The sequence below is a fragment of the Parambassis ranga genome, chromosome 7 (assembly GCF_900634625.1).
Source record: "Parambassis ranga chromosome 7, fParRan2.1, whole genome shotgun sequence".
Classification (NCBI taxonomy): domain Eukaryota; kingdom Metazoa; phylum Chordata; class Actinopteri; family Ambassidae; genus Parambassis; species Parambassis ranga.
The window spans coordinates 10302917-10323924 of NC_041028.1; the positions used below are offsets into that span (position 1 = coordinate 10302917).

Below are 21008 nucleotides of genomic sequence, written 5' to 3' on the forward strand. Positions count from 1 at the left end.
CCCTTCAGAAATGCTTTTTTGTGAAGTTTTTTCTCAACCACATTTCGGTTGAAGCTCACATCTTTTCCTCTCTTTTGGTGTGTTTGACAGGACGATCAAGGTGGAGGTGTATGACTGGGACAGAGACGGGAGGTAAAGGATGCATACACACTAGACAATTATACAAATTTATAAAATATTTATAAAGCACCGATGACTTTTTCTGCATAGGTTTTATTGTCTGAATTAGAATCAGAATCATTCAGAAATTTTTTTCTGTTTCTTATCAGTAGTCAGTTTGTCTGCCCTTAAAGTGATGGTTCATGCCTCCAGCAAATTTCATCATTCCTCTGTTGTATCAACTGTATCTAAATGATTAATGCAGTTTATTTTTTTTCTCGTCTTTCCTAGTCATGATTTTATTGGTGAATTCACAACAAGCTACAAGGAGTTATGCAGGGGTCAGAACCAGCTAAACGTGTATGAGGTGAGTGGGGATAACACCATTAGTGCGCTCAGTGTCTGTGGATGCAGTTTTACCACAAAATGAATTTTTCTTAACACAAAAACAAACATAAGCTCCATTTCTAAGTGCCAGTGTGAGAACCCTGCTTCTGTTTAAGAGCAGCATCCTTTGGCTCAGCAAGGTCTCATTTAATGACAGGAAAATCTTCAGGTCTTGCTTGTTTGAGCCAAATTGAGAGTGTTTAAGATTGAACAGCTAGCCCCTTCTGTCTGTCCTGGCCCTACCCAGCAGTAAACATCTGAGAGGTTAAGTGGTGCAGCAGACCAGCTGAGGAATGGCGCTTCTGTGGAGAGAATACAAATGGAAATGCATCAGAACTGTGCAGCTGATTAGAGGTTTTTGGGAAGGCCAGATTAGATATTGCTTTTGCTGGCGGTGTTGGGTCCCTGTTGGTCCCTGCTCATTAAAACACTTGCCATATTACATTAGCTTCTGAATTAGTCATGGAGATGGCCTAAGGAAAGAAACAAGGCCGATAAAGAAAGTGAGCAAGGAAAGGGATGATGGGACAGGTTGGAGTGAGTGGCATGCAGAGCTGCACTTTCACACTGCTGACATGGCAGAAGGAAGTGCATCCATTACCCTTCAAACCATTCTGTATTTTAAAAATGAAATACAGCAGATTGTTCCCAGATCAGTGACCTTGGATCAGCATCCAGAATGTGAATGTAGAGCCACCTTTTCTCCGCTGACAAATAAAGAATTTGAATAGGTCACAGGCCGCAGTGTTCGGCTCTTTGCAGATTTCTGCACATTCAATCTGACATGCACATAGCTTGCAAACATTAGCTGTATGAGTTGAGACGACAGCAGGCTAATGCTAACAGAGGTTAGCGTAATTGGAAGTGATGTCTTTGTAACATAATGTGAACACGGCCGAGTGATTGCCATGGTGCTATGAAGCATCATCTTTCAAGTTGAACAGTAGCTTTAGAAAGCACAGCAGCAGAATGGACGCATAGAGTGGAGAGAGAATAAAAGAAAATGGGCTGTCTTATACTTTTTTTATTCGCACAGTTTCCTCCAGGCTAGGGCTTTATGTTCTCCAGGCCTGTAGAATGAGCAGTAGAGATACTTGACCTTGCTGGATGCATGTTTTGGCTGCAAGTTTTAAATGAAACTTTCTTTTAAAAGCAGCAGTGCTGAAATCCCTCAGGTTTCTTATGCGTCTCCTCCTTCACATTAAACAAAATTGTGTGGATTTGCGCACAGTGTTATTCATTCATTGTACATAACTTGATTCATAACAGGGCTGAGATATGGGATATGTGTTTTACTGCCCTCGAGCTTGCCAATGTGCTTTTAAACTGTACAGCACAGTTTAGGTGCTTATAAAAATCCCTCTGAATAATCTGTAATCTGTGTTTTGCCGCTAGGCATGATCAATGGTATCTCATTCTCACCTATTGCAGTTATGGATTCACTCCCTGTGCTCGATTACGCTTACAGACATGGAGGAGGAGGACAAAGATGTTTTTATTACTCACCCAAGGGTGGATGAGAAGAACTGTGCTGCAAGTTTACATTATCATTATCCTTGGTTTCTATTCTGCCTCCATACCAGGTGGTGAATGCCAAGAAGAAAATAAAGAAAAAGAGATACATCAACTCTGGGACGGTGAGTCTAAGATGTGAGATAAGAGCAAATCTCCTGGTGCACTCACACTACTAACCCCTCGCCTTTTGCATGCATCAGGACGTTTCCACTAAGTGGATTGCATGAGGCAGTTCAGCTCTGTTAAATGTTTTTGTTCCATTCCCAGTCTCACAGCCTATGATCCAGACAGTGAATTTAAGTAGATAGGAAAACGTTCTCGTAAACTCAGATGGGGTTGAAGTCTGTAGAAACACATAAAGGCACTCTTGTCTGTGTCCTTTCGGTGAAGAATAGCTGCAGCTTTGTTATAGCTCATGCTGTGTGATGTGAATCTGTAATTAAAATATGTGACACTGATCATCCATCAGTGTGCAGCCACACCGATATTCAGTGATTGTCATAACAACATCATTCTGCATGGATAAGTCACTTAGTGGGTGGTTAGCTTAGAGGTCAGTGTTAATGTGTAGATTTACTTTTCCTTAATTACCAAGCATGAGTTAATTATTTGGGACTTTTTCCCCCTCAGGTGTCCTTGTTGTCATTCAACGTGGAGTCAGAGCACACCTTCCTGGATTACATCAAAGGGGGGTAAGTCCATGATGTGATTGTAAAATGTTTATGTACACAACCTGCTTCTATTACATTTACAACATGTTTACATGTTCTCTTTTCACACCCTTAACACGCATTTTAAACACACACCATAAGTATAAAAGGACAAACCTTCTGAAGAGCAGTTTTGAAGCTCAGTGTGATGACATCACCTTCTGCCATCTTTGCTAACACTCCTGAATTATCACAATATGCACGCCAATGTGAAGTGTGTGTGGAGGTAATGTGTGCTCTCTTCCTGACCTCAGGCTTACAGTGTTTTACGTGGTAGTTACATCATTATATGCTTATGCACTATTTAAATTAAATTAGCTAAACTTAGAATCACTGTATATTTCCCTATATTCTCCAGGGGGCCTTCATGTCCATGCCATTAGCTTCTGAGAACAGAGTTTGTGTTTCACCTGACATTGAATACAGAAGTATCTTACCAGGAAGATTAACATTAAATGTAATTAAACCCAAATTTAATAAAGGTGGAGTCAGTGTCAGTGCACATCATTACCATTAATCATTTTAAATTACAGAGGAGTCTTTCATTTGTACTCTCTGCCTGTTTTAATACAATACCAGCTCCTCTAAAACATTTCTGCCAGCCTGACAGACACAACAGGAGCTCTGCTTGGTGCCTTTTAGCAGCTATGTAATAACTGTAGTGGCCACAAGCCTCTTGTCCCTGTTGGCAATGCCTGTTTATCTTTAAAGAGGTTTCCGGCTCCCTGTTGTCACTCACATCTATGCTGGTCTGTAGAAATCAAGAAAAACAGTCCATTTAGAAACTCATTGCCACATATTTTATCTCCCAGTGTTTATTATGGTAGATAGTGTTGCTGCTGACTGGTGAATAGTGATAATCTGTCTGCCTTTGCTGTATTTTGGCATGTTTTGATGTTTCTAAGAGGCATTACAGTGGGCTAGTGGACATTTGTTGGATGCCATCCCGCCTTTCTTGCCTTTATCTCAGCAAAGGAAAAGGTCATAAACTTTAGTGGCTGCATTTTCAGAAAAGTCATCCACCTCATGGCAGTGAAAGAACCATACTTAGCTTTCTGTAGTCTCACCGCAATGCATAAATGTGGTTTTCTGATATTCATCAATAGTAAGAGTTAACTTTGAACAGCAGTACAGAGAACAGGGAGTCCTGTGGGCACTGTAGACGTGCCATCACTGTGACTAATACATGGAAATAAGGTAGAAAATCAGTACTGTGAGATTTAATGCAGGAGCTTTAAATGCATTACTTCAGCTCCCCTGACTCATCCTGTCTCCCTTTCTGTCCATTGCACTACAAGCACCCATCCATTTTTTTCTTCTGTGTTATTGACTGCGGTTATTGAGTGGCCTTGAATTTTCCACATTGAGTAAAGTGTGGTGTCAAAGGAGACCCTCATGTCCAGAGGCACAGCTACAGAGTGAATGAATATGAATGGTTGTGATAAAATATGGAGGGGATCTGAGAGCTTAATTAAGGGCAGGCAACCTGTCACATATGGGATGTTCCTCAGTGGATCAGGGGCTGCCCTGATTTCAGTTTTCTGCTGCTTTGCTACTGATGGCTGAGTGTCCCAGATCTGTCCTGCTGGTCTCTCTGCAGCTCACATAGACAGACACACATTCAGCACACACAGCCTCTTATTTTTACCTTTTCTACTTGTGCACCTGTGATATAATTTGTCCTTAAAACACTGCAGGGAAAGCTGGCAAACAGAAGGGTTACAAAAAAGATGTTTATATATGTGTTTACTTGTTTTAATGCAAATTAACAGCATTTATATTATTCACAGAAACCCAAATAAACGATTTTGCAGTAACCTAAATAGGAGAGACTTTGCTCATAATGGGGCATGTACATAACTACAAGTGACTACATTCACATCTTGGTTTGCTCACAACAGTGGTTTCTTCACTTCATTCAGTCATCAGAAGTCAGAAGGATGATGATGTATGATTATGAACAAATGTTTGATGCAGTGAGATGTCTTTAGTTTCCACTGAAGTTTTACCGGGACACACTGCTGCTGGAGTTCCTGAGCAGGCACCATGCCCTCTTTTTTAACAGTAAACTATGTATTTATAGATCCTTGGTCCTTTGGGATAAAAAACTTAGTTTGCTTAGTCTTCACAGTGGCAATTTTGATGAAACTGAAAGAAACACTGACTGACACCCACCTGCTCAGGAGGTACACATCCTGAACTCAAAATAGTGAGCAAACACGTAAAGAAAAGGTTTTGTTCAAAGTAGAGAAATTTCAATGCGAATTAGCTTCATTCTGATCTAGGTGTTTGATTGTAATGATAATCAGAAGTAGCACTGATTGTGTTTACCTTTGTAATTTAAATTCAGTACACCAAAATCAGACTGATATTGAGCCTCTAATACATATCGGAGTATGAGAAAGTTAAAAGTGCTTTTAATCATCTTCTCAATGATTATGCCATTAATTAATGTGACCCAGTGTGGGGAGGGAAGCATTATGCAGAGTTGTGTTTCATCGTTACAGACATTTAAAAGTGTTAAAATCTCATCAGCTCTCTGTTGTGGTTCCAGTGCCATGCCAGGAAGAGAGGTGGATGACAAGGACTATTACTTTAACAACAGTTTAAAAGAATATAAAGTTTTGGAAGAAACAATTGTACAAATTGTTTTGTTTGTCTTTAGGCCTTTTACATGATTACAGACAGCTGCTCCTGCTCTGTGTCGTCTTTGTCTCCATTACGTTTGAGAAGTTCTCCCAACAATGGAAGTCCTTGTATATGAAAAAGGAGCTACAGAGATAAGACATATTTGATAGAAGATACCATCAAATGACAGTTATGAAGGATGGTCAATATTTCTTCCTCCTATCTCCTTCTCTGTGTGCTGTCAGACAAGGCTATCTCTCTGTTACTGCTTTATCTTTGTAAGTTGATTTGCAAGTTGACTTTTTGTGCCAATTTGTCTCTGGAGAGCCAAACATACAACAACAGAGAGGTATTCTGGCTGCCGTAAGACTGAGCTGACAAAATAAATTTAAAAATGATATATTAAAAGTAAATCGCCAAATCAATCACACAAATTATTTTAATGAATAAATGTCCCTACAATGAAACACTTCTACAGCCAGAAATCTACTCACATGTCCTCTGACGGCCGATTTCACTGCAGAATGTTTCTTCAAAACCATGTTTCATCTCATGGGAACTACAGACTATTTGAATGTGTAACCACACTGTTAATATATTCAAATTAATGACTTAAAATGTTAATTAATCTTCAGCATGACAGCAAGTTACAGTCAGTTGTCCGTTTGTTAGGCAAAGCCCAGACGTTCTGGAAGATTCTTCTTTGGACAGACAAAACAAAGGATTGTTTGGTCACAGTTCCAGCTGACATGTTTGGCATATTTTGTGGCTGCTACACTTATTTAGTGGGCAGCTTGCAGTCACTGATTTAACTATGAATTCTGCATCATATCAAAGAGGGTCTGAAGATGTGAGACCATCTGTCTGATAGCTGCTGTGGACCTTTCAACAGGATAATGGTCCTGAGGAAATCCACCAAAGGACAGAATAATAAACAGGGGGTAATGGAATGAGTTGAATCCTATTGGAATGTAATGGGAGGAACACCTAAAATATCTTGAAGGAAATTGTATACAGGAAAGTTGTTAACAAATTACTCCCAGTAGTTCTTTCTACTCATTTTTTGAATACTTTTATAAATAGGTACTGTTTCAAAGATTAAGTACTTTGTCAAATGTGTCAAAAAGCAAACAAAGTCTGCAGGACTTGTCCACATCACTAAGTGACCAATTGATCAAATAATAAAATGAAAAAATAAATAAGATGAGAGATATTGCAGTTAACAGATTGTAAGCTTAGAGCAGATTGCATGACAGACTGATGAAGAAAATAAACAAGATTACTAGAGCCGGCAGTGAAGGGATGAAACAGTGTGCGTGATGCTTATCCATGATGGGAAAGATTAACTGTATCTCCAGAAAATGACACAACAGACTCACAATGTTTATCTGGAGAGACTTCAGGAAAAGTAGCTGGTGATTTGGTCAATTAAACTGGAAAACCTTGAGCCATCTGCACAGTCTTAACTTGGGTTTGTTTATATATTGTGATTAATAACTCTTGCTGTGTGAAAAAGTTTCACAACACCCCCAATATGTAAAACCTGTAACCTCCTATATCCTTAACTCTTTAACAAAGACGATTATTAGCACTGATTTGGCCCAGTGGGACAATCAAACATGCAGCTTGTGCTGTCAGAGGACCAATGAAGTTTTCACTAATTGCAAGATCTTGGTTCTATTTTAATTCTTTGCAGGGCACCAAAGACAATGAGCAGCTCAGAATTATACTGAGATATGTGTGCAAAAACACAAATGTTCTGCAGAAATATATTTTTACTAGAATGAATCCAATTGTTATGTCTGCATTTTACCTTTAAATGTTTAAAGCTACCATATAATACATGTTAGAAAAGTACATACAGGGGAACAAACCTCTGTTAGACACAGAATGTGATGGAACTAACACCAGGCCTGTCCATGGGTTACCCAGCAATACCAGCCCACATCTCAGCATTGATGTCAGTGGTGTTTGAGTTATCTGATATACTAATGAGTTAAATATTTTCTCAAAATGAAAAGGGGACTAGCTGGCTCCACCGTTCTTCTCTTTACTGTGGCCTATTTCTGTGGCTACCGTTGCCCTCCTCTTCAGCTTGGTAGTGCAGAAATGTCACAACAGATTTAAAACTGCTAAGGCCAAATACAAAGAGATTCTCCTGCCACTGACTGACATTGTGTGAATTTGACAGACCCTTGTTTATATGTAAAATCACCACCACTATACGTACCTTTAAAGTTTTATACATTTAGGTGTGAGTCTTAAAGTTTCGATCAGTCTTGGCATCTGTCGGGTGAAATGGACATTAGTTTTTCTCAACTTATTAAAATGTATTTTTAAAGAAATAACTGAAAAAGTATCTAAATGCCAGCCAACACTGTCATTCAGACAGATGATGGGACATATGAGTAGGAGCCTGAGCAGCAGGCTGTATAAAACTGATCTCAGTTTGGATATTTTAGATCTCTCTTATTGATTTTTCTTCTTCCGTGTGTGTTTGCTGTACTGCTCCCTTTCTAAAAAGTGATAACTAACACAATGCATTTTAGATGATTTCTGAAGCGGAGGGGAAAAAGCAATTTCTTCTCCCGATCCACCATTGCATCCACACTGGTTTCACAGTGAATTGGTTTTTCATTAATTTTCATTAACCTTCAGTTGGGCCAGAGATACAGTCAAATAGAGGTAATTAAAGTCCAAAAGCCACATATTGCTGTGATTCAGCTGGGCTAATGAAAGATTTATATTCTTTTCATCACATGTTGAAATGTTTCTTTTAAATGAAATCTGCAGTGAGATCGCCCGTGTAATGGCCCGTGTGGAAATCTTATTAAGGTTTAATAGTTTCATCCAAAAATATCCTGTTGTTTTGAAATGGTAGAAAGTGATAGTGTTGCCTCTTTGTTTGATTTATCTTACATTTGTGGTCCTACTGCAACATTGCACCACGCATGAATCTACAATTTCTTTTCTTCATCGTCTTGTTAAATGATCCACAGTGATTTTTTTTTAATTTGTTCTAACACAGGCATCATAGTTTGGTTTATGCATCATGGTTTATGCATTTGTGAAGCTTTGCAAATTTTTTAAATGATTTTAGAAATAGTTTTTGTGCTTCGTTGTGTCTTTGTGTCACACATCACTTTGAATTTATGTATGACACAGTTCAGGTTTATAAAGGGAATCATCACCACTATAAACTGTCACAGTAGTTTTCATCACATATAGAATATGGAACTACCTGACCTTTATTTTACTACCCAACAAACAGTAAGCCATTGAGTTTTTTTATATTAATTAAAGAAATTTGTTGCAGATATGAAAATTGTGCCCTGTAAAACATGGACCTGTTTTAATCAGGATATTCGGTTAAATCTGTTCAGTTGCAGCCTGCGGGCATTATGTAGGGCTACAGTCTGCATTTTTCTACATGTTTTGTACACAAATAAAATTAATGATTTAATCTGTACATTCAGGCAGAGATATAATACTCAGAGCTTCATCATTTGTCGGATATACAGTGAGGTGCTTCAAGCTTGCAATAATAGATATAAATAGATAAACTAATACAGACACCTGTTGCAAATGTATGGGAAGGAGGCACTGCTGTAGTTTTACCTTGTGCCAGTCCTGTTGATCTAAATGGGATTTTAGATGAAGCTTTGGTGCATTCTTTGTCGCACTGCTTTACATTACATAGAGTATTTCAATCTGTCCAGATTGCCTAGACTGCAGGCATTTCATATTACAAAGACTCCTGCCATATGGTGTCTGTGTAACTGGAAGGGGAAAGTCAACATGACACTGTTGTATTTGTACCTATTTTAAACCATTGCAGTAATTCAAGGTGATGCACAGACTGGTGGCAGAGCTGTCATTTCAGCTAAGAACAAAACTTGAGCAGTGATATAGAAGGACACAGTACAGCCCATAGAGAATTATAGCACTGCCTGTTCTGATGGATTTGTACTCCATCAGAACAGGCAGATCGTATGAGGCCCTGTAGAAGCCTGCGTGTCAGATTTATTATCTCCTGGTCAATTGTAAGTGATGATGAGGATGCATTCATTTGATTATTGAGCAAAACATCACTTTGAGAAGAGTCTAAATAATGAGAAATGACAGAAAAAATACCTGCACTCAAGAAATATAGATGTGATGATAGCAAGGATGAAAATGACACCTCAAGACCGGCCAGTGGTTATTAACAAAAAAGATCTATAAATCTGACAAAACTGCACCATCAGTCAAACACTTATCCACATTGATTTCATAAGCTGAAAATAATTTGTGCATAGCTCTTAAACTAATCCCTGCTGTGCGTAAGCATTAAACAGCCAATCAACCAAACACTAGAGTGAAACAGAGGGACAGGAAGTAAGTAGGACACAAACAAAAACGAAGTATAGAAGGTTGGAGAATCATTAGTTTAGAGAAGTATTTTCCTTCTATACCTACATATATGATGGATGACTGATAAGTTTGTGACCTAAAGGAAGCAAATGGACACTACTGAGTTCTGTCTGGACCTTGAAGTCATAGTCTGAAGGTGACAAATCAGGTTGGTATTTAGAAAAGTTCAAATACACCCATCACCACTGTGGTCTCTCAGACGGTACTGACATGAGATTTGGGTTCAATTACCTAAAACAGAAAAACCACAAAAATTACTGACTTGCTAACTGATTGACTTTCAGCATAATCACTCAAAGATTTGAACTTTACAAGCACGTAATGAGTCATCTTCCTCCACACACGTCTCCTCTTATAAAGGAAAATAAAATATCAAATGGAAGTGTTTGGTTAGAGGCGGTTTGTGGTAAAGGTTGATGGTCTGTGATGCCATTTCAGCAAAAAAAAAAAAACATAAAACAAACTTTTTACTTGGAAAGAAAAGAAAGAAAACAAATACTCCCCCTGTAATGGAGGGCAGAATAATCACCGTCCCCATCCACCAATCCAATCTCCACATCCTTACCTCCACCTGAGCCTCAAATATGAGTTTAATCCTGTTGATTACAGGCAGAAATGGTTTAGGCTTTGATAGAATGCACTGTTAATTTTACCAATACATATCAGAAATGGGACATTTTAGAAAGATAACAACCTGATCATCACAGTGGTTAATTAACCGACTGACAGTTCCCATGTGTGACTTCCGGCTGTCCTGTACTCAGCCTCCATTCAAACTCACCACTTTGCTTTACTAGCCAAATATTCAAAACTAGCCACAGAAATCAGCACAGACCTTCAAAATGAGGCAGCATGCAACAATTCCCCTTTGTCAGCTGAGCTGTCCAGCTCAATGCTGATTAATGAGCTGGGGTCAGAGTCTCCCCTAGAGGAAGCCGCTATTATCTCCAATACTGTGCTTGTGGGGATTTCTGAGTGGAGGTGAAGTCAGGAAGAGGCAATCAGTGTTAATCACAATGAAAGAGCACACACTTTGATCTGCACTCCCCTTCCCTTCACTCTTCATTTGCCTCTCTTGGGAAACAGACAAATCTGGCAGAGAATAGTTAGGTCATGTTTAGTTTCCTTTCAAGTTTTTGGCATCATTATGAGCTCATGAATAAAAAATAGTAAGTAGTTGTTTTTGTGTTTTTTTAAAACTGAATTCCTTGAGTGGAAATTCAAATTATATAAAGACAATATATGATGGAAGGTGGTGTTAAGTATAACAAAACATGGTAAATAGTTAAAACAGCTCTTGTGGAATTTATTTGTGTTTTTTTATTTGGAGCTCTGCCTCCTTCCTTTCTCAATTATCATTAAGCCAGCTGCAGCAAATCATTATGTGTTTGTGGAAACCTTTAGAGAAATTACTGTGCCATTGTTTTTTTCTGGATTTTGTGTTTGTGGCCTTGCCACAGTGCTAAATATTTTAAGGACGACTGTTTTTACAGATCAAAACACAATGAATAATGTATTGCATTATGTATTTCTTTCCATGTTTTTAAATTGGATAATAAAAGCCAGATTAGACCCCATGTTGCAAAAGTTGCGCAGCTGTGAAAGTCATCTGTGAAGGTGTATTATTAACACTGTTAGGGGTTTAGTTTTGTGACACCTCTTCTGAGATGAGACACAGAGCAGAGAGCTGAAACCTGGAAGAGCTTCATTTATCGTAGCTCTGAGTTTTCCTGCCTCTCTATTGTTAACAGCATCCTTTTCCCCCGTTCATCTGTTGCAGGACTCAGATTCACTTCACAGTGGCCATTGATTTCACCGCATCAAATGGTAAGTGTTTGGACCACATTTAGCCTGCTCTGCCTCCATTTGTCACCTGATGTATGACTATGGCATTTCCATGAAACAAAGAGGTGCTGAAGTTTTCTGTCTTTTTCATTGTTTAACCATTTTTCACATGCTGAACATTATCATGTGCAAAACACAGCAAAGACCACTACAAAAAATGAAATGCTGTATTCAGTAAAACATACAACACAAAGGAATCCACCATGTTGAGAGCTACAGCCACAGGAAAGGACAGTTAGTAGGTTCTGTCAGGAATCAGCTGTGAGGATATGTGGATGTGTGCAGTTTTTCTAATTACACGTCCCATACTTGAAAACTTTCTTTGCTCATAAAATGATCATTTAAAACTTTGGGATGTCACATGTTTAATTCCTGGCACAATTCTTACAATAATGAGGCAGCTATAGCTTCATCAAGCCCCATCTTTGATTCAAAACGTCCAATTTAGTTTTGGTCTCCTCATGTTTCTCCTGCTCCAGCTGTCAGTTTGCTCTCAGTCTAATGGTTTGCATCACTGACTCCGACTCCTTTTGTCTCGAAAGGAAATCCATCCCAGTCCACTTCTCTACACTACATGAACCCATACCAGATGAATGCCTATGCCATGGCCCTAAAGGCTGTTGGAGAGATCATCCAGGACTATGACAGTGATAAGATGTTTCCAGCCCTGGGATTTGGTGCTAAGCTACCTCCAGATGGGAGGGTTTCCCATGAGTTTCCACTGGTGAGTAAAGTATAGGATTATTTTAGACTCTGAGGTTGTAATACAACATCACAGTTCATAAAGTTAATGTGAAGTTGATATGTGTCCGCCCAACAGAGCTTTATATCCTCTCCATGTGTAAACATGTACTTATGTGCCACATGGATGTGTGCATTTTGAGATAAATGCAGCTACACCTCTGACATGCATAATTCAGAGAGAATTTCATTTACCTTTTATAGTGCAAATTAGGTTCTGTAAGGCTGAAGGATTCTTAAATCAATTTAGCTTCTCTCAGCCAGCTAATGTACTCTGGCTGCTGCATAGTACAGCCTAATGAGGAGTGTGTCTACAGGGTAACGTCTGCATCACTCCGTGTTTCCATTAAAATGTGCAAATTAAGATTCATCTCACCATATAATTGAAGCCTCATTCTTTCATGCCGTCGTCGGTATAAAAGTAAAGTTACAGTCTTGGGTGAAATATTTCTTTTACAGTTTGGTTATACAGCTCGACTCCATGCAGCACTGTATTTTATGACAGAGAAGCATCTGTGGTGCTTGAGAGAGCATCACTGCTGCACTGAGTGTGAGCGGAGCATCATGTCACTTCTACTCAAACCATTATCTAACTGTGCGAGCTGCAGTCGAAGCTGTTTGCAACAGAGACAGGAGGGCTCTCACCGTATGGGGGGCAGCGGGAGCAATGCATGACTTCCAATAATGTTCTGTGCCACAGTGCATCAGGAGCAGTTTCTCTTCTGCACAGCTTGATAGTTTAATGTAAAAATCCAGATGGGATGCCAGCTTATTAAATGTCAATCTTTTTGAAGTATGTCTGCTAAGACATGTAAAAACCTGCAACTCTGACTGCCTTATTTGTAGTTTTTGTCATGTTTTGTTGTTTTTTTCTTCCAGAATGGAAACATTGAGAACCCCTACTGTAACGGCATGGAGGGGATCCTTGAAGCTTACCATCAAAGCCTTAAGACGGTTCAGCTGTATGGACCCACCAACTTTGCTCCTGTTGTTAACCATGTGGCAAGGTACAAACACAAATATCTGTCCTAGTCAATATATATTACAGCCCTTACAGTCGCCCTTTCTTTGAAAACCAGTGTAAATAATCTTCAGCGGCAGCAACATCATCAGAGGTATTAACTCAGTGAGTGATGGGTTCTCTGTGAATAGAGCAGAACTAATGAAGGCAAAATAAACAATCAGCTGCCTGACTGAGATGAATAGAAGTGCTAATTAGGCATGTATAGAAATGTTGCTATGTTGTTTTCTAGATGTCTTAGGTGGTGAATGTGAGGTGGATTAACAGGTGCACGGCTGCTAAATGGATTCATGTCATGTGGCTTTTTATGACACGTACTAATGAGTCGAACATTTTAATAAATAAGCTTTACAGTAAATGGGACACCACAAAATCTGTATCAATATCGGTTCGACACGTGCAGTGACTACAAGATGAGACTCGTAGTCACTGCACAGTTGGTAGTTCACTGGTCACACCACATGCCAAAGTGTCCTTAGGCAAAACAATGAATCTGAAACTGTATGGCACACAATGACTGTGTGTATGTGAATGAAAAATGTTTTAAAACATTCTGAGTACTGCAAAAGTACATTTGTACAGAAAAGTGGGGGTTTAAATATGCGACACACAATGATTGAGGTTAATGACTGATGGAGGATTTAGGAGGGCGTTGTCAAATATTACAATGCTTTCTTTTAAAGTCTCACGTTATTTAGATTTTTTGGGGGGGCCGGTGTCACACTGAGAGAAATCTCTCCTTGTAGAGCTGTGGGAGGAGGAATTTCACCATGATTCATGTGACAGATCTGACAATTCTGACTGGGAAAAGCTGAAGATTATGATGTGAAAACTGAAATTACAATCTGCTGCTTAAATACATTTATAAATCCACCAACAGACTGGAAACTAGAAAACGGCCCCCCCACAGACCCCTTTTTTGAATTTCAAGGAATAAAAATTTATTGATGAATAAAAGTCTTAAAAGGATTTTATATCCAATAAAAATCTCATATCATGAGAATAAATAGTGAATAGCCTCAGTTAAAAGAGTTGGAGATGTGTTCATAAAATGACATTTTCACAGTTTTACAACAGGTTCTGTAAAATCATTTGTTCAGACAGATCCCACACAGACTAAGTAAAATAGGTTATTTAAAATGTGCGATGAAAAGATTATGTCTATATAGATGACTAGAAACAGACCATTACTTTATGCTGAGCACACATTTCTTTTAAGCATGTGTATGCATCACAAGCAAAGAGCTGATGTAGCAGTTCAGAGGTGGAAGGTAACATTTTAAATAAACCAGCTCTGTGTGCTCATCTGTGTAGAAATCCATAATAAAGAATAGAGCATGAAAGAGGGCTCTCAGCTGTCCCCAGTGTGTGGCCTTTGTTGTTGTAAGGCAGCTGAGGAAGACTAATGTCTCTTTAATCTCCTAAACACCAGTCATCACTCCTGCTGTTGTCACTGCCCGGGCATTCTCTACCTTTAAAATGTCAGCACCTCCCGGTCAGATTTACCAGGCAGACAGGGAGAGTCAGGGCTCACCTCTGACCTGTCCCTGTCTCTGATGATGATCTGCTGCTTTTCTCCAGCTCATGCTCATCAAGTCTGGTCAAATGAGCTGCAAGCAATCAATGATGCTCTGAAAGAATAAGACTGCTGCACTTGCATAAACAGTTTAATTAATTATTCATAAAGCAGCCAGCGATGGGCAACTGAAACTAGGCCACACTCTCTGGGTGTCTCTGATGGGTTTTGTAATAGTGTCTTGATAGACCTCTGAGAAGTGAAGAGCTACACAACATATTTTACTTCTTTACATGTCTATATTAAGGTTTTGTGGCACACGCTGGGTAAAGGGGGAGTTTGTTTCAGCAGGACATGTTTTCTTAATGTATTTTTGAATCTCTGACAGAGTAGTTCTTCTCTGCTGCTCTCAGAGGTTTATGTAACCCATTGAACATGTAGTGTGTGTATGTTTTTCCTTTATTTTAACTTATTTTGCCATGGACTGCTCTTAATCCACTCTGTGGTGCTGATTTCTTTCATGCAGGTATGCAGCAGCAGTGCAGGATGGATCTCAATACTTTGTCCTGCTCATCATCACTGATGGCGTTATATCAGACATGTCTCAGACCAAGGAGGCCATAGTGAATGTAAGTGCTGTTCTAAAACTAGCCCGAGGACGTTGACCCCTCTCTCCCTTCCCGTCAGCTCTGCAGGTGCTTTTAGCTTACTGTGGCTGCTCTCAGCCTTTCTGTTACTTTGAGGGTTTATGAGCCAGCAGCACTAGATTTGAGGATTTATGGGATGTTTTCTGCTCCACTTGTCTCACCCTCTGTGCTTGGATGCTCTGTTTGTCCAATATTTTTCCTTCTTATTGAGACTCTCTGGGGGCTGAGGGGCCCAGCTGAGATTTACTCTCAGGTCAACAGGTTCACTTTAATAGAGAAAAGGTTCCTAACTAGACCGGTGACTGAGCACCTGTCATTTTGTTTATTGTAATTTTATGTGTATACTTGTGAATAATGCCTACAGTATGGTTGTAATCTGTTCACTGGCTCTCAGTGAATTATCATCAATCCTACAGACCCTCACATTGCTCTGACCCCCAGCAGACTGGGTTTAAAGGGAATTTGCGACTGTTAATCAAACCATTCGAACAGCCACACCTTCCTTTTAAGATCTTGTCTGCTGCTCTGCACTCTGCTCAGCCTGAAGATGCCAGCTGGATCTGTGTCATCTGCTTTTACCCAAAATCATTAACTGTTATGTGTGCACCAATATGTGCACCAATCATATCTGCTTTTCTGCTGTCATATATGCTTTGCTGTATCTTTACAGCTACAGATTACACTTGGTTAATACCAATCTGTACAGTGAGGTTTGTTCTGATTCCCTTGTTCCCCAAACCTGTGCAGTTTAGCCCTCAGTCATTATTATGTCCACATATCTAACAGAACAGCCTCTGGCATAAATAGAGCTTTCTCCTTTGAAGTTTCTCTTTTAAGCTCCAAATTACATTTTAGGTTTATAAATTATAAAAAGAGTCTCTCTCTGACCTGGTCGGCCAAAACATAAATTAATTTGTTTCCTAGGTATTATATTATGTTTGCAGTTGCCAGTTTGTTGTCTGTTCAGCCAATAACTTGATGAATATTTCACAGTTTGTGGAACACATGTAAACTCACTACAACTAAATTTAAAAGATGAAACAAGATGATATAAGATACTGTGACACTGACAGTATAAAAGGATGTTTCTAATGTTAATGTTGCCGCATTTAGTGGCTGCTACTCCTTCAACACTGCCAGGCTCACTACTTCTTCTTCTGCATCAAAACTTGCCACCTGCATTTGACTACACACTGATTTATCAGAAGTTTTGGTTTGTTATGGTAGTGGCAGCTGCTTACTGTTTCTTTCTTAACATGAAATGTTTATTATGCTGAATGTATTTATCGTGCGTTTGTGCAGTAAGAGGAGAAAGTATGAGATCAGACAGAATGATGGAGTGAGATCCCCTGAGTGACTTTACAGTACAGGCAAAGTAACAAATGGTGTCGACTGAATAATTCAGCTCTGGATACAGAATCTGATCTGGCATTTATAGGTATGTGCTGCCAGCTTCTGACCTGCAGGAAAGGGGACAAACAGAATATGTATTTTTTTTGTATGAGAGCAAGAGGTCACAATGAATGAGCCCGGTGCAGGAAAAGATGAAACTAAGGAAAAAAGATGAAGGGAGAAAAATGACCATGAAAGGGGTGGCCCTCGCTAGACTATTTACTCCTATCTGTGACAAGCCTCCCCCCCTCGGGAGGTTTTTCCAGGAAGGCTGGCCTACTTTTATCCCCGTAAATGCATTTCTACCACGAGCGTATATCATTCATTCATGCCAGAGCTTTCACATTCAGCACATCAGGGCTGTGGTCTAAATTCAGACAGTGCTGTAACCTCTGCATCACAGACTGCTCAGAGGATGACCCTTGTCATCATGTAAGCTTACGATTTGTTTAGAAGCTAAATGACTTTTATGTTTAGATGTTTGTTTTTTTAAAAAACATTTCTGAATGCTACCACCATGAATAGACAATTTAATGGGATTTCTATATACACAGTGTGATTCAAACATGACCTGTAACGTTGGTGTGTGTGTGTGTGAGACTAAAATATTCTGTTATATATGCTGCAGCCTGAAGCCCCCGAGTTGAATAATGTATTTTGCGTTTTCTCCCTCGGTGTCTGCACAACCAAAACCATGCACCATAATGTGACAGTAAAGAAACTTGTTATGTATTATTTATATTTGCTTTGCTATATGCTCTTATTATTGCTTTTTTATTTGGATTCTTACTGGATCTGCATGCTAACTTTACAAAATGTGATGAGGAGAAAAGTCCACATAATTAGAAATGTACCCCCCCCCTCTTACTCTGATATCCTATGATTTGTTTATTCCCATCAAATAAATGTATTCCAGGCGTGTGAGTGACTGTTTGTTCTTCTTGTTCATGACAGGCAGCTAAACTCCCCATGTCTATCATCATTGTTGGAGTTGGCCAAGCTGAGTTTGATGGTGAGAATACTAACATAACATAATAACAGAAAAATATGCAGAAGCCTCTTTGTTGACTCTTTGCATTAGGGACGGCTGTAACAACTAGTGTACACTATCAGCATTAAACCACAGCATTAACGTGAACGGTTTAGATGAGATTCTTTTTGATAAAATATGTCTCTGTGCAGCCATGGTCGAGCTGGATGGGGATGACATCAGAATCTCCTCGCGGGGAAAGTTGGCAGAGAGAGACATCGTACAGGTGAGATGTTTCTAATGATGTTAAGTCTCAGCTCATCCTGGAATTTACTCGGCATACATAACAGACCCTAGACCTTGTGGTAACATTTGTTCTCCTAATTTTCCTCTTAACTCTTTATACCTGGTATTTGCGTGCCTGCCTATATAAGTTGATGAATGTAACCCTCTGTGCTGTGACAGGTTGTTGAGTGTGGCCTTTGTTGGATTGCCTGGGAAATGTATTATGTAATCATTACATTGTGCCATTCTCTTGCGTTGGCGCTCATAGATCCTGCTGTTGTATGAAAGTTGTGACAAACACAAAGGAGAGACAAACATCAGCTTTTGTCAGAACTTTGTGTCTTAATCCGGCCTGTGACCGACTCCTTTCAGTGTTAACGCCTGCCTCTCTATGACACAGCTGTATTTTAAAAGGTGACTAACGTCTCTCCAATGTCGCAACAGTTTGTCCCCTTCAGAGACTACATGGACCGCACAGGCAACCATGTGCTGAGCATGGCACGGTTGGCCAAAGACGTCCTGGCTGAGATTCCTGACCAGCTGATCTCCTACATGAAGAGCAGAGGAATTAAACCCAGCGTTGCCCCTCCAGCCTACTCATCCGTTGACAACCCCCAGACCAACCCTGTCTGAGTGCCCACCACAAAGCTCAGCAATGGCTGGAGGAGCATGCAGACAGAAGAGAATGCAACTTCACCAAGCGCTGTTTGAGTGGGAAAATGGAAATCCTTCCGAGGCCCTTTCGTAAACATTAGAAACCAGCTAAAGAAAACAAGACAGTCTCACGTTTGGAGCGGTGAGGCTGCTGTGTGGAGGAACCTGCTGATGTTCAGGGAGTGTTTGTGTCTCTGAGGCTGAGAACATTCAGAGGAGACTGATGTTAAAGGAAGTTTGTAGTTGTTTGCTGTCAAAGTGGTGATGTTATGGGTAGCAGGTAAACCTGTAGAGAGGGCCTGTTTGATGGCATAAATATATTAGGACGTGCCAGTGTGTATCATGTTTGTGATACCTTTTGAAATCGATGTATGTTTAAAGTAGAAAATCACGTGTACAGTAATTTATTTATTTACTGCAGAAATAATTTATTCCTTTAAAATGTTTTAAAGGTTGGGGGCTGAAGTCATATACCCCCAAATGTAGTTTTCATCTTATATTTTGTGACTAGTGTAATTAAAACAACCCACATTTCTACTTTATTAAGGACTGTAACATAAAACAGGCATGTTATAAAACCTAAGCAGCAGTTTATGAATCATTTTTCACAGATGGATAATTTCTGCCTGCAAGCTGTAATGTAATGTAGAGGACCTCCTGTGAGCTGTGGCCGTGCTGATTCCTCAGCACCACGTCTTATACCTATTTCTTATATTTATATCAACAGAATGCACTAATTGCTGTCCAAATAAAAAGCACAAGCCTAATGCTTATAAGCTGAACCGTTATTTTAAAAAGAACCAGCCGCAATCAAAAGAATGGGAACTATGTTTTCAACTTAAGACACCATCATTTGAACCAGGAGGAATGTTTGTAAGAGAACTATTATACAGATATATTAAAGCTATATTTATCTTTTAAAAAACAGTATGTTTACGAAATATAGAGGACTAATTCAAAGCACACGCTTTCCCTGTTAGTATGCAAGGAGCTAAATTATACTGCTTAAGTCATGCTGCCATATCTCATTTGTGTTTTTGCATTTTGTGTTTCTTTTGTTATAGTTTATCTGGGATTTTGACCCTTCAAATACACTCTTATTAGACCGATGTCAACACATTTTTCCCCTCCTTCTATTGATTGTTTTTTTTTCTTTTCCCAGAACGAATATTGAACAGTCACAAATCATTTGAGGTGATCTAAAGAACACAACGAATAATTGTACCAAACAAAAGCGGTCCATCTTTTTTAGTGTGTTTTCACTCTTCTCAAATGAACACAGACTGTTTCCAGGTAACTTTGTTTTACACTAATGCACAGCAGCCCATTTTAAAAATCATTGGGATATTATTTAATGATACAATTGCACAGTTTTGTGTTAATCCAAACCAATGTATTCACATTTGTTCACAGCGTTTTCTTTTCAGTGACTGTGTATAAAGACAATTACGGCCATCGGGGCCCTGTACATCCTCAGTTATTTACAATGGTCATTACTTTAGTATCTCAGTCACTCAATATCTTGATCCAAATGTGCCTCTTATATGGAAACATATCCAAATTCAGTTACCCAGGTGTTACTCTGCCAGCAGCAGCAGGTTGTACACACAGAAAATGTTGGAGATGCTAAAGCTGTTGAAAGATTAGGACTATTTCAGCCACTGCACACTGTCTCCACCAGTGTTCTGTACTTTTTATACTTACAGCTCGTCACTAATGATCTTTAGAGTAGTGAAAGTTACAGCATCACCGAGCCTTGTTGTATAATATTCAAAGTCAAGACTTGTTTACACTTCCACTGTGGCTATTTGCATTGCCTCAAGAAAAATGTAAACATTCATGGGTTTCATTAAGAAATGTATTTATTTTTGTTTTTCTGTGGTTTCCTTTTGTACTAGAAGGGTTTCATTGAATGACACTGGAAAACCAATGTTTACAAAGAGTTGTTCTCTGAGAATGTGAGGCTCTGTTGTACTTTGTGTTCACACCATTCATGTTGCTTCACAGTCATTGTTAGCCATTTACTGTTCTTTAATTCCCAGAGAGCAGAGAGAGTCTGAGGACACCCCAGAAACTCAGTCCAGAGGCACCGAGCTGCTTCTGTCAGAAGCCCAGATCCATATTTGGCTTTTATCTTTTTGAATTTTTCATTGGTGATGACATTCGTTCCATCAGAAGACAATGC

General features: G+C 39.4%; 1 protein-coding gene across 1 annotated transcript in view; it reads left to right on the plus strand.

The window, feature by feature from the left end:
• Positions 1-20573, plus strand: part of cpne5a (copine Va) — a 56623-nt gene extending 36050 nt beyond the window's left edge. Inside the window, exons 10-20 of the mRNA XM_028409539.1 lie at positions 91-132; positions 391-466; positions 2070-2123; positions 2632-2693; positions 11533-11579; positions 12140-12321; positions 13218-13345; positions 15402-15504; positions 17869-17926; positions 18097-18170; positions 18614-20573. Coding sequence (XP_028265340.1) covers positions 91-132; positions 391-466; positions 2070-2123; positions 2632-2693; positions 11533-11579; positions 12140-12321; positions 13218-13345; positions 15402-15504; positions 17869-17926; positions 18097-18170; positions 18614-18802 — 1015 coding nt within the window. The 3' untranslated portion in view covers positions 18803-20573. The remainder of the gene's footprint in view (positions 1-90; positions 133-390; positions 467-2069; positions 2124-2631; positions 2694-11532; positions 11580-12139; positions 12322-13217; positions 13346-15401; positions 15505-17868; positions 17927-18096; positions 18171-18613) is intronic.
• Positions 20574-21008: the final 435 nt, after the last annotated feature.